Raw genomic sequence first — 12,725 nt, 5'->3', positions numbered from 1 at the left:
CGTTTTCGTAAAACACTATTTTTCAGACAGCTTATTTTTGAACTGTCTCGGAAACCAGTGAACCGAATTGAATGAAATTTTGAACGTTTATCAACAATAAGGAGTGTATCGGAAATTAACTATATATGTTCAAAACATCCTAAAAAATAATTTATTCGAGTTATAAATAATTTTATTTTTGGAGGTACTATATAAATCCTCAGAAAAAGGAATGGCACTTTTGCTTTTGTAAAAATAATTATTTTACATGGACATCAATCTCAAAGTTTAAACGCATGATCTTGAAATTTTGGACACCTCTTAAAAATTTAAAATTGCGGAAAAAATGAAAATTTTTTTGATTTTTTAAATATTTTTGCGTAAATATATTCTTTACCAGATTGCTCATAATATAGGTAAAAAAATATTTTCAAGAAAAAATTCGACTCCATTTTAGCGCAATTCTTAAAAATGAAAAAAGGTCATTTTTCAGGGACCCCATTTTTTGATGCTCATTCAAAGCACGATTACGCAAATTAAAAATACATCAAATTGATAATTCATTTTTTTTATTGGAAATGTTTTTAAACTTAACGACGAGGTAGCTTTAGTAGAGAACGGAATTGTATAACCTTTGAAGATATTTAAAACAGACTGTCAAAGTTCGACAAAAAATTAGTGTTTTTTTAGGATAGGCCATTTTTTAAATGTTGAGGGTTTATCGATCATAATTTTTTTTTAAGTTGGTGTTCGGTGATATGTTATGTATACATAACTGCTAACAATAATTAATATTTTTTGGATTTTTCGCCGTACAAGTTTTATTCGCTACAGGTTATTGAAACGCTGAAAAATCTTTAAAAAACAACAATTTGTCCAAAACTTTAATTTGTGAGATGTATTCATTCTACAATATTTTCAATAATGCTAAACATTTTTCAAATTTTGTCAGGCTGTTCTAAACTTGACTATATTGTGAAGATTTGATAGAAGAACCGAAATGATAAGACCAAATATGCTTCGAGATAGAGCATCCTGAATGTTTATAGTTAATTTCCGATACACTCCTTATGTAAGTGCTTCTCAAGTTATTCAAACATACAGGGGATGGCCAAAATGTTTGGGATAGGCAACTTTTTTTCTCCCACTGGTTCACTGGTTTCGGAGATATTACAGTTAAAAAATTGATTGCCTAAAAATAGTGTTTTACGAGAGCGGTTCTAGCTTCGCGAAAGATTAATCAATCGAGCCAAAATTTGTACCAGTGATGCACATATAATAGATTGATAAACAGTCGAAATTTGAGAATTTTTGATGCACTCTATGAAAAGTTACAGCATGTTGAATATTTTTGAGAGAGAAAAAAAGTTGCCTATCCCAAACATTTTGGCCACCCCCTGTACATCTCTGGTGGTTAGTTCAGAGATGAGTGTAGCAACTATTGCGTTGTTGACAAGCACACAGGCTCGAGGCATGACACGCGAGTTTGCCATTTCATGTTTACTGAAAGTAGCAAACACCGGGTTCACAAGGTTTCCTAGATAGAAATTCCCCTTACGGAAGTAAAGTTCTTGGACCAAGGCCACTTGGGTTGAACCATTTTGCATAAGTCTGCAAAGATTGATTGTTGCTGTTCTTTTATGACTTTATGCTGAAGATTGATCTGAGCTATCCTAACCGTAGCCACTACCCAAACTAGGGAAGATTAAACTCTTCGCAACAACAGCACAACAAAGAACAGCAGCAACAAAACCAGATTGGTATCGATTGGAAAACGCCAAAGGCAGGGCTGCACAGACTACACTGTGTAAATCGCATAATGCGATACCATATAGATGAACATTTATCCCTCCTTTGGCATTAGGGTCATTTTTGACCCAAACCGTACACTACGTCAGCGAGCTGCTGCCAACGTAATGCAAAAGGAAGGTTATACTAATAATAACATCTTTATAATCCCGCCCTTATTCAGCCTCAAGTATGGGACTAAAGAAGGGCAGCTAATTGTCTCGGATAAACACAAGGTCTACCGCGCTATTGCATAAAGCCGCATAACACTTTTAATTAGGGGTCACCTGATTAGTGGACTCCTACCAGTGGAACAGGCGGTCCGTAGTGCTATTCTTAGCCAGTTGAACCAACCGCAACCGCTCAAAGCGTATAAACCAGTTTCAATAATATGCTATTGGTGCCTCTCAAGGGTTCACCACACGATGTTGTGCGTTCGAATGCTAAGCCAAGAGACCGGCTGCAAAACATCGAATCGGTGATTCCCAGTTCTTACCCTCTCCCGGTTCTTGATCTTTCGCGTCGTCATCACCCTGACTGGGTTGGGTGGCTATTAATCAGTACGTAATCAGCATCTCGCACGATGAGACATCTCCTGTGTGTGGTGATTGTGTTCCTTGCTGTAAGTGCAAACCATGTTTGCCGAAGTGCTAGATTCCAGAAATTTTCTATTCCCGACGTGGAATTTGAGTTCCTAAAACCGCGTGGCTTCCGAGCCAGCATTCCCGGTAGGTCTGATTGGACGTTAACCATGTCGAACATGTAAATTACGCTGGCTCTCCTTTGTAGGCGTTCCCGGAATACAGCTGTTCGCGTTTCATGCTCGCATCGACAAGCCGTTCCAGCAGTTCGAGGAAGGCGATTATGCGGACGACGTAACCGAGCCATCGCCGGATGGTCGTTGGGCTTACGAGACTACGAAGGCCACCGTATCCGATGACCAAACCATCCACTACTGGGTGTACGTGCAGCACGAGGATCAGTCCTACTGGTTGGCCAATCAAAAGCAGAAGAAGAGAGCGGCTTTGAAAACTACCACGACTACGACAACGACGACGACGACTACCGTTAAGCCGAAAACAAATAAAGCGACTAAATCGTCCGAGAAAAGCACTACAACCACTCAGGAGCCATGTATCCCGACGGTTACCACCGTCAATGGGAAGCCCAGTTGTGGCGGGCGAATGATTTTTGAGGATACTTTCCAATCGTTGGATTTACAGAAATGGCAAAGGGAGGTGAGGATTCCCTTGGACACGGAGGTGAGTTAGTATTTATTGATAAGAAATAGTATAAGAACTCGGTGCTGCTTAAAACATTATATTTCGTTAAAATGCGAAATTATAAGTCCGAATATTTTTAAAATAATCAGTTTGAGCAAGAGGTTTTCGGTCAGGGGGGGGGGGGGGGGGGGCATGCACCCTTGGCAAATTTGTACCTACTAGGTTTAAAAACTAAACGCAATACGATGAAATAATAACAATATATTCGAATATAATAACATTATATTCTAAAAGCATTATTTAACCCCTCAGCAGTCACGCTGTTGTATATTATACAATACGTTAGAAAAAGCTTGTCTGATCTACATAAATCAACGTGGTGCTAGTAGCGGTTACCAATTTTTGGAAGATTGAGAATTTCCTGGTTCCTGCATAAAAATTTCAAAAATTATCATCCAATACTATTCGCTGGAGGAATTCTTCCAGAAATTCTTGAAATAATTAAAAAAAAAACACATCAGGTAATCCTGGAGAAGTCCTAGGGTACATCCCTAAAAAGATGATTGAAGGAATAATGAAATTTCAGAAAGAACGCCTGAATGAATTATTGAAGAGAACCTGAGAGGAATTTCTGTAGAAATCCTTTGAGGAATTCCTGGAGCAATCCCTGGAAGATTTCCTGAATGAAGCCATAAAGAAACACCTGGATGAATCCCTGGAGCTATTCCTACAAGAATGCCTGGTGGAAGCCCTGTAGAATCCCTGATGGAATTCCAGGAGCAATCCCTGGAAGAACTTCTGAAAGTCTGAAGAGAAATATCTGAAGACATCTCATGAGGAAATTCTAGAAGAAATCCTAGATGAATTTCTGGAGAATTTCTTGGAGAATATTCTGGAGAAATTCCTGTAGGATTTCTGAGAGAAAAATTACAGAAAAATTACAGAAAAATTACAGAAAAAATCTCTTGAGGAAATCTTTGAGAAATTCCAGAAGAAATCCTTGCAGAAATTCTTGGAGAAATCCCTGAAGGAATTGCTGGAGGAATCCCTGAAGCAATTCCTGGGAAAGTCTTTAGAGAAAATTATGGAGAATCTTATGAACAAATTCCAGGCGTAATTCCTGAAGGAATTCTTGGATGAGATCCAGCACGAATTCCTGGAGGAATTCCTGGAGAAATCTCCAGTGGAATTCTGGGATGAATTGCTGGAGAAATATCTGAAAAAAAAAATCCCTAGAGAAACTCCAAGAGAAATTCCTGCAAGAACCCTTGGAGGAATTTCTGGAGGATCGCCTGGAAGAATCTCTGGGAATATCCCTGGAGAAATTCGTGGAGAAATCCCTGGAAGAATCCCTGAAGCAATTCCTGGACGAATCTGTAGAGGAATGTCTGGAGGAATGTCTGGAGGAATCTCTGAAAAATTCCTGATAGTTTTCCTGGAGAATTTCCTGGAAGTATCTCTGAAGAAATTCCTAGAGGATTTCCTGAAGAAATTCCTGAAGGAATTGCTGACATAATTTCTGGAAGATGTCCAGGAGCAATTTCTGGAGAAGTTTCTGGAGGAATTTCTAAAAAAATCCGTGGTATTTTCTGGAGGAATTCCTGTAAAAGTTTCAGGAGAAATCCCTGGATAAAATCCTATGGAAATGCCTGGAGGAATTCCTAGACCTAGAGGTATTCCTGTGAAAATGGCTGGAGGAACCTCTAGAGGAATTCTTGAAAGAATTACTGAAAGAACTTCTAGAGGAATCTCCAGAGGAATTCTATTTATATTTCTGTTATTTTTCTTTTTCTGAAAAAATCCCTTAAGAAATTCCTGGAGTAATTTCTAGTAGAATTTCTGGAGGAATTCCTGGAGAAATCCTCGAAGGAATTCCTGAAGGAATCCTTGGGGAAATCGTTGAAGAAATTCGTGGAGAAATTCCTGGAACAAATCCTGGAGGAATGCCTGGAGGAATTCCTGGAGGTATTCCTGTGAGAACTGTTGGAGGAAGCCATGATGAAATTCCTGGAGGAATTCTTGAAATAATTACTGGATACATTTCTAGAGAAATCTTTAGAGGAATTCTGGAAGATTTCTATTATTTTTCTATTTCTGAAAAAAAATCCTTGAGAAAATCATAAAGGAATTTGTAGCGGAATTTCTGGAGGAATTCCTGGAGAAAACCTCGAAGGAATTGCTGAAGGAGTCCCTGGGAAAATCCTTGAAGAAATTTGTGAAGAATGCCCTGGAGGAATCTCTAGAGGAATATCTAGAGGAATTCCTGAAAAATTGCTGAATGTATTCCTGGAGAATTTCCTGGAAGAATTCCTTAAAGGATTTGCTGGAAGAATCCTTAGAGGAACTTGAGGAATTCCTGGAGAAATTCGAGGAGAAATCCCTGGAGGAAACCTGGAAGCAAATTATGAAGGAATCTCAGGTAAAATTCTTGGAGAAATGCCTGGAGGAATCCCTGAAAAATTCCTGAAAGTATTCCTGGAAAATTTCCTGCTAGAAAAAATCCCCAGAAGATTTTCTGGAAAATATCCTGGAGAAATTGCTGGATGAATTTCGCAAGAAATTCTTGGGGTAATTACTGGAGAATTTCTTGGAGGAATTCCTTTGGGAATTGCTGGAGGAATCTTCGAAGGAATTCCTGGAGGAATCTTTGGAGGAATGCTTGCAATAATTACTGAATGAATTACTGGGGGAATCTCTAGAGAAATTCTGTGAGAAACTTCTGAAAATCCCCAGAGAAATTCCTGGAGGAATTTTTAGAGGAATTTATGGTGGAATTCCTGGAGAAATCCTCAAAGGAATTTCTGAAGGAATCCCTGGGCGAATCCTTGGAGAAATTCGTGGAGAAGTCCCTGGAATAATCCCTGAAGAAGTTTCTTGAAGAATTTTTAGCGGAACTCCTAGAGGAATCCCTGCAGCAGTTCCTGGAGGAAAATCTGGAAGAATTCTTGGAGGAATTCCTGAAAAAAAAAAATTCCAGAAGGTATTCCTAGAGATAATCCTGGAAGAACTATTGAAGAATTTCCTGGAGAAATTCCTAGATGAATTGCTCACATAATTTATCATGGAGTTTTTTGATTAATTTCCGGTGAAATTCCTGGAGAAATCCCTGAAGAAATTCCTCGACGAGACCCTAGAGAAATTCCTGGATGAAATCCTGGAGGAATGCCTGCATGAATTTCTGGAGGTATCCCAGGAAGACCTCCTGAAGCAATCCCAGGAGAAACTCCTGGAGGAGTCCCTGAAGCAATTCCTGGAGGAATCCCTGCTAGAATCCAAGGAGGAGTCCCTGGAAGAATGCCTGAACAATTTCCTGGTGGAATTTTTGGAGGATTCCCTGTAGTAATTCTTGGAGAAATCTTTGGAGGAATTTCCGTAGGAGTCTCTGAAAAAAAAAATCCCTTCAAGATTTCCTGGATAAATTTCTGTGGAAATTCCTAGTGAAAATCTTGGAAGAATCCGGGAAGCAATTACTTGAGGAATCTCTGGAGGAAGTCCTGAAGGAATACATTGAGGAAACCCTGGGGATTTCTTTGAGGAATCTCTGAAACAATTATTGTAGGAAGTCTTGGAGGGATCCCGGGAAGATATTCTAGAGGAATGCCTGTAGAAATTACTAAAGGAATCTCCAGAGGAACTCCTGGAGAAATTCCTACAGAAATTTCTGGCGGAATTTCTAGAGGAATCTCTAGATGAATTCCTGGAGGAATTTTCAGAGAAATCCCTGGAAAAATTCATAGAGGAATCAACAGTCCCTGGAGGAAGTACTGAATTAATTCCTGAAGGAGTTCCTTAAAGAATACAAAGGAGGAATTGCTGAAGGAATCCTATAGGATATATGTATCTGAAGAGTAGCAATTTTAAAATATATCTTGCGCAATGCACAAAATAATCATATATTTTCAAAGAGTCGTTTGAGAACGCAACAAAAAAAAATCCATGAGGTGTTCCTAGTGCTAGTCCTGAAAAGCAGAATCATCAATGAGAAATAATTTCAGATTTTCTCAAGGCAGAAGAAATAAGGCTCAAACATTCAGTGGTTTAGTGATAAAACGCAATCTTGTCACATGGTTCTCATTTTTACATTTTAAAATACACGATTTGTCCATGATCTTTCCCCCTTATTCCAGTCGGCCGAGTTTGTGTCCTATCAGGAATCGCCGGAAAACAGCTACGTCGCCGGAGGGCATCTTTTCATCGTACCGTCGCTGCTCAACATGAACCCGGATTTCAACGAGGAACGTATCCGCACCGGGGAGCTGAACCTTTCCGGGTATGTTAAGTTCAACTGTTGGACACGATGGAGGTTGTCACTAATCATCGCCAAATTTACTTCCATCCCATATCTATACACTTACCCATACAACAGTGCATTGTTTTCTCTCGCTTTTGCTACGCTTCCGAGTAAACGATTTTCGGGTTGGGCCCATAAATGCTTCCGGTGAATCCGGCCGGGGGTGCCCGATTCCTATGAATAATAAATTGCTCTATTATTATTATGTGCGATGGAGCTACTGCGAAAGGGCATTAGACTGGTTTGGTGAAGGGACACATACAGGGGATACTCAAAATAACTGGGACAGGTAAAATTTTCACTTTTCAAAAAATGTTCAACTCGTTGTAACTTTTTGAAAAGGGCATCAAATATTCTCAATTTTTTACTGTAAGTTCATCAACTAGTTGTGTATCAGTGGTTCAAATTTGGAAAAGCTCGGGCTATTCTTCACGAAAATATAAAGATTCTTAAAAAGGGTATAATTATTCGATAGCCAACTTTGAGCTTTTATATCTCCGGATTCAATGAACTGATTGCAATGAAATTTTGACCATTCATGACTTATATGATGAACTCTTAAAAACGTTTCACTTAACTTTAAATTTTTAACAAGAGAAAAAGTTATAACGATTTCATTCATTTCACGATTTTTTAGTAAATTCATCAATTTCTAATATGCATCCCATTACTTTCTCAATTTATTAGCGGCTATGTTGTAACTTCCCTTCAAAACACATTTATATATAAGTCATTTAGAGGAAAATTAATTGAACTATAATTTGCATCTTGAATTTTGAAACGATGTTGAAGTTTTGGATAATTTGGTGTTTTATTAGAAAAATAATCTAATCGTTATAATTTTCTTCCGTGTTTAGAATTTTAAGTTAAGTCAAAGGTTTTTCATAGCTCATTATACAAGTCATGAATGGTCAAAATTTCATTGCATTCGGTTCATTGAATCCGGAGATATAACAGCTCAAAGTTGGCTATCGGATAATTTTACCTTTTTTCTAGAATCTTTATAACTCCATGGACAATGGTCCGATCTTCTCCAAAATTGGACTACTGATACACAACTAGTTGATAAACTTACAGTAAAAATTTGAGAATATTTGATGCACTTTTCGAAAAGTTACGGCGAGTTGAACATTTTTTTAAAAGTGAAAATTTTACCTGTCCCAGTTATTTTGAGTAACCCCTGTAGTATTTGGTATTGTATCTTTTTTTTCTTTCTGGAATCACGTCCTAACTGGGATAGAGCCAGCATCATCTTAATTATGAGAAGTTTTACAGTTCCACAGTCCCACAGACAGACAGACAGACAGACAGACAGACAGACAGACAGACAGACAGACAGACAGACAGACAGACAGACAGACAGACAGACAGACAGACAGACAGACAGACAGACAGACAGACAGACAGACAGACAGACAGACAGACAGACAGACAGACAGACAGACAGACAGACAGACTCCCCAAAGCGAGTGATCGATGTTCGTTGCTGCAGGCTACGCAGCTAACGTGGGATTTTCACTAGCCCCTTTCTGAATAAATGGTGACGGGGGGTCTCAGGAACGTTTCTGGGCTCTCAGGGTGATCCAGGGAGCTCCATGAGGGTCTCAAGAGGACCCAGGGAGCTCCAGGAGGCTCAGGAACGCTTGAGTAGGTCTCAGGGACGATTCAAGGGGGTCCCAGGAGGTTTCAGGTATCTCAGGGGGTTCCAGGAGCCTCCGGGGGTGTCAGGGACGACTCAAGGGGTCCCAGGAGGCCTCAGGGGCGTTTCAGATATCTCAGGGGGTTCCATGGGGCTCCAGGGGGTCTCAGGGGAGCTTCAAGGCGTATCAGGGCCATTTCAGCGAATATCAGGCGAGTTACAAGGGGCCTCAGCGATGCTTCAATGGGTCTCAGAGAGTTCCAGAGTAGTTGAATGTGATTCATAAATATATATTTAATAAGGTGGGGGAAGGGGGGTTTAGTGAAGGAGTTTGACTTACAACATATCAAATATTCACATTGGATTTATAAGGGTAATACAGTATTGTTCCGATTTTATCACGCCCCTTTTTTCAAGAATGCTATTAAATATTCTACAAAATCTATACGCATGTTCAATATGTTTAACGTTGCAAAATGCACCTTCATCATTTGTCTTAAAGAAAAAGGGAGCCATTTGCTCTCAAATGTAACAGCAAATGAATGAAAAATAAAGGACTGACGCGCGGAGGGCGTGATAAAATCGGAACATTACTGTAAATACAAACGAATGTGTATTACTAGGGTGGGACTAATTGAACAAAAAAAACTCTCCGGGATGTGATTTCTCAAGTGGAAAGTGATCTACTAGTCGAAATATGTGAGCTGTACAAAAATGAGCGATTTGGGTTGATATTTAGGGGTGGCGCAAAGGGTTTAAGTGAAATTTTTGCTAGAGCAAACCTTCCAAATTTAATTTTCAAACATAACATTTCTAGACTAAATCGGTCAGTGGCGTAGCCAGAAATTGTCTCTGGGAGGGGTTTTTAATGGTCAATGATACCTTTTTTGATTTGACACTTAGATTTTGTAAAGAGTAATAAGCAATTGTATTCGTAATTTTAAAATGGCGGCGCAGCCGAAAATTTTTTTCGTCGCAAAGAGCTTTATACTGAAAATTTGTTCCACAAATTTTGGCTCTGGGGGGGGGGTGGCGTTAACCCTAAAACTCCCGCCGTGGCTACGCCAGTGAAATCGGTGATTGTAGAACCCAGTTGGGCAAAATTTGTGTTATATATAATTGCAATGTCTTCACTGGTTTCTGAGATATTCGAAAAAATGTCATTTTTCTGTATTTTTTGGGGTAGATACCAAAATATGATATATTTTTCAAATATCTCGGAAACTAGTGAAGATATCGCAATTTTGAGCACAAATTTGGTAAAATTGGGTTCTAGAATAACCAATCTAGTCTAGAAATGCTATGTTGAAAAATAAATTTGAAATGTTTTTTGAAGGATCGTACTATGTAGCAAAAATTTCACTTAAACCCTTTGCGCCACCCCTAAATATCAACCGAAATCGCTCATTTTTGTACAGCTCACTTATTTTGACTAGTAGTTTACTTTCAACTTGGAAAATCATATCCCGGAGAGATTTTTCAAAAATAGCCCCACCCTAGTGTCCCAAGTAACCACGGTGCTGAAGCCTTATTGCATGCAGATATACGGTGTTTTTAGAGCAATCATTACTTTGCATGAACATTTAAGGTTGATTTAAAGTGGAAATGGCAATTATGCGACTGATCTCAGATTATACCAGTATAATATTAATTTGATTCTATAATTGCTCACTTCCACTTTAAGGTTGAAGGATTTGTCATTGATATCGTCGTCATCATTGAAATTGCGAAAACAGTTTTCTCTCTCAAAACACAAATGTTTATAATAAAAATGTATTCACTGCATTCCATTCTCCATCAGCGATACAGTGAATACATCTTCGTAACGAACATTTGTGTTTTGAAAGAGAAAACTGCTTTCGCAATTTCAATGATGACGACGATATCAATGACGAATCCTTCAACCTCAAATCAACCTTAAGTTTGCATGTAAAGTAATGATTGCTCTAAATACACCGTATATCTGCACGCAATAAGGCTTCAGCACCGTGGTTACTTGGGGTATTACATTTGAGTTGCATTATGAACATTATGCAACTCAAATGGGTTGCATTATGAAAAAAAAAGAATTGCATAAAATTTTGTATGGAACTCGTTGCAAAACTCGATTTTTTCAGCACTCTTCGTATTTATCCAACTCGGCAAGCCTCGTTGGATATGGAACTCGTACTGAAAAAATCAACTTTTTGCAACTCGTTACATAAATAACTATTAATGAAGTTGCTCACTAATAAAACGTTTTTGATTGGTGCCAGAATTTATCATTATCCCACAGGCTTTTTAGGTAAAGGACGCCTTTGATTAGTAACTTATTATCTACTAACAAACCACCTAACTGTTTTGAACCAGCCTACCACGGGCACGTGTTTGCGAATATCCACATTTGATGATATTGTTATTGTTCTTTTCCGATTTTCCAACTTTCATCCTCATGAATACGCACACCCCCTGGACCAACACGCACACGTATAGCTGCAAATCGCCCACCAACAACGAGTACGAGTGTCGCCGGAGGGCCGCCCTTTCCACCATCCTGCCGCCGGTGGTTTCCGCCAAGCTCAACACCAAAAACAGTTTTCGCTTCCGATACGGTCGGGTGGAGATTCGCGCCAAGCTGCCCAAGGGGGATTGGATTTTTCCACGTAATTTCAGTTCCGCTTCCACTCGCAGTGATGGTGGACCCCGTTGTTGCTAATCGTTTTCCATTATCGTCATCTCTTCGTTCGTTCGCAGAGTTACTGCTCCAGCCGGCAGAAAATTACTACGGCTATGCGGATCTGGCCTCGGGCATGCTGCTGGTGGCCCACGTCCTTTCCAACGAGCAACTGATTACGCGGGAAGGCATCCGAGCTGATGGACATCGGTTGCGGGGTGGTGCCATTTTAACGACCAAAGCCCAGCTCCGGGAAGCATTTCTGAAAGCGAACACTTTGGATGAGCATTTCAGCGATAACTTTCATACGTTTGGGTTGGTTTGGAAGCCGGATAGCATCGCTCTGACCGTGGATGGATTCCAGTATGGCACCCTGAGGGAGCGATTCAAGTCGTACGGCGTGACCAACAATTTGACCCAGGCGAATTTGTGGAATCCGGACAATGCCATGTCGCCGTTTGATCAAGAGGTGATTTAGATAGGGAAAGTTTTTGGTTAACTTGATGTGACACGTGTGTGTCGACTTTTTCAGTTTTACCTCTCGCTTGGAGTGGGAGTTGGGGGCGTCACGGATTTCCCCGATTTCAGCATGACGGGCCCGTTGCGGCAGCCGAAGCCGTGGAACAACACCAGCCCCAAGGCGGAGTACTTTTTCTACCAGAATAGAAACGTGTGGTTCCGGACGTGGACCGAACCGGAGCTGAAGGTGGACTACGTGAGAGTATATGCATTGTGAGAATAGAAAGGACCACTTTTTGATGTGAACCTGCCAATTATTTCCGAAAGAAACTCTCCGGCCGGCAGCGACGCAATAGCATACTTTTTGAATATTTTACCATTTTGCTAATCAGGTCGTTCGTTAATCCACGGCAATGAACAAACAAGGTGCTATGAAGTTGGTACAGGTAGGTATACAAGCAGGGAAATGCTAATTAACTTGTTGCTCTTGTTTTGCAACTTCTGTAATTAGGTTTCGAGGAACAAGCTGTCTGACGAATTCGTAGAAAATTATTCAAATCTTTTTATTTGCTGTTCGTGGATTGGTTTACGCACTCTATTGCAATTTTTGTACAAATGTTTCTTTTGTAAATAAGCCGGTAAATATTTCGCAGATTACGGTGTAATTGGGTGCGGTTTTAAATGTAAATGTTG

General features: G+C 39.8%; 1 protein-coding gene across 1 annotated transcript; it reads left to right on the top strand.

Annotated features, from left to right (window-relative positions):
- The first annotated feature begins 2,319 nt into the window (after nucleotides 1-2,319).
- Nucleotides 2,320-12,475, top strand: LOC109403683 (beta-1,3-glucan-binding protein). Its single transcript, XM_019676513.3, has 6 exons — nucleotides 2,320-2,495; nucleotides 2,557-3,029; nucleotides 7,118-7,260; nucleotides 11,393-11,562; nucleotides 11,654-12,042; nucleotides 12,106-12,475. The coding sequence occupies exons 1-6, from the start codon at nucleotides 2,351-2,353 to the stop codon at nucleotides 12,307-12,309; spliced, it is 1,524 nt and encodes a 507-aa protein (XP_019532058.2). The 5' UTR covers nucleotides 2,320-2,350; the 3' UTR covers nucleotides 12,310-12,475.
- Nucleotides 12,476-12,725: the final 250 nt, after the last annotated feature.

Source organism: Aedes albopictus, chromosome 2, assembly GCF_035046485.1.
Source record: "Aedes albopictus strain Foshan chromosome 2, AalbF5, whole genome shotgun sequence".
Taxonomy (NCBI): domain Eukaryota; kingdom Metazoa; phylum Arthropoda; class Insecta; order Diptera; family Culicidae; genus Aedes; species Aedes albopictus.
This window is presented reverse-complemented; position numbering and strand designations above follow the sequence as displayed.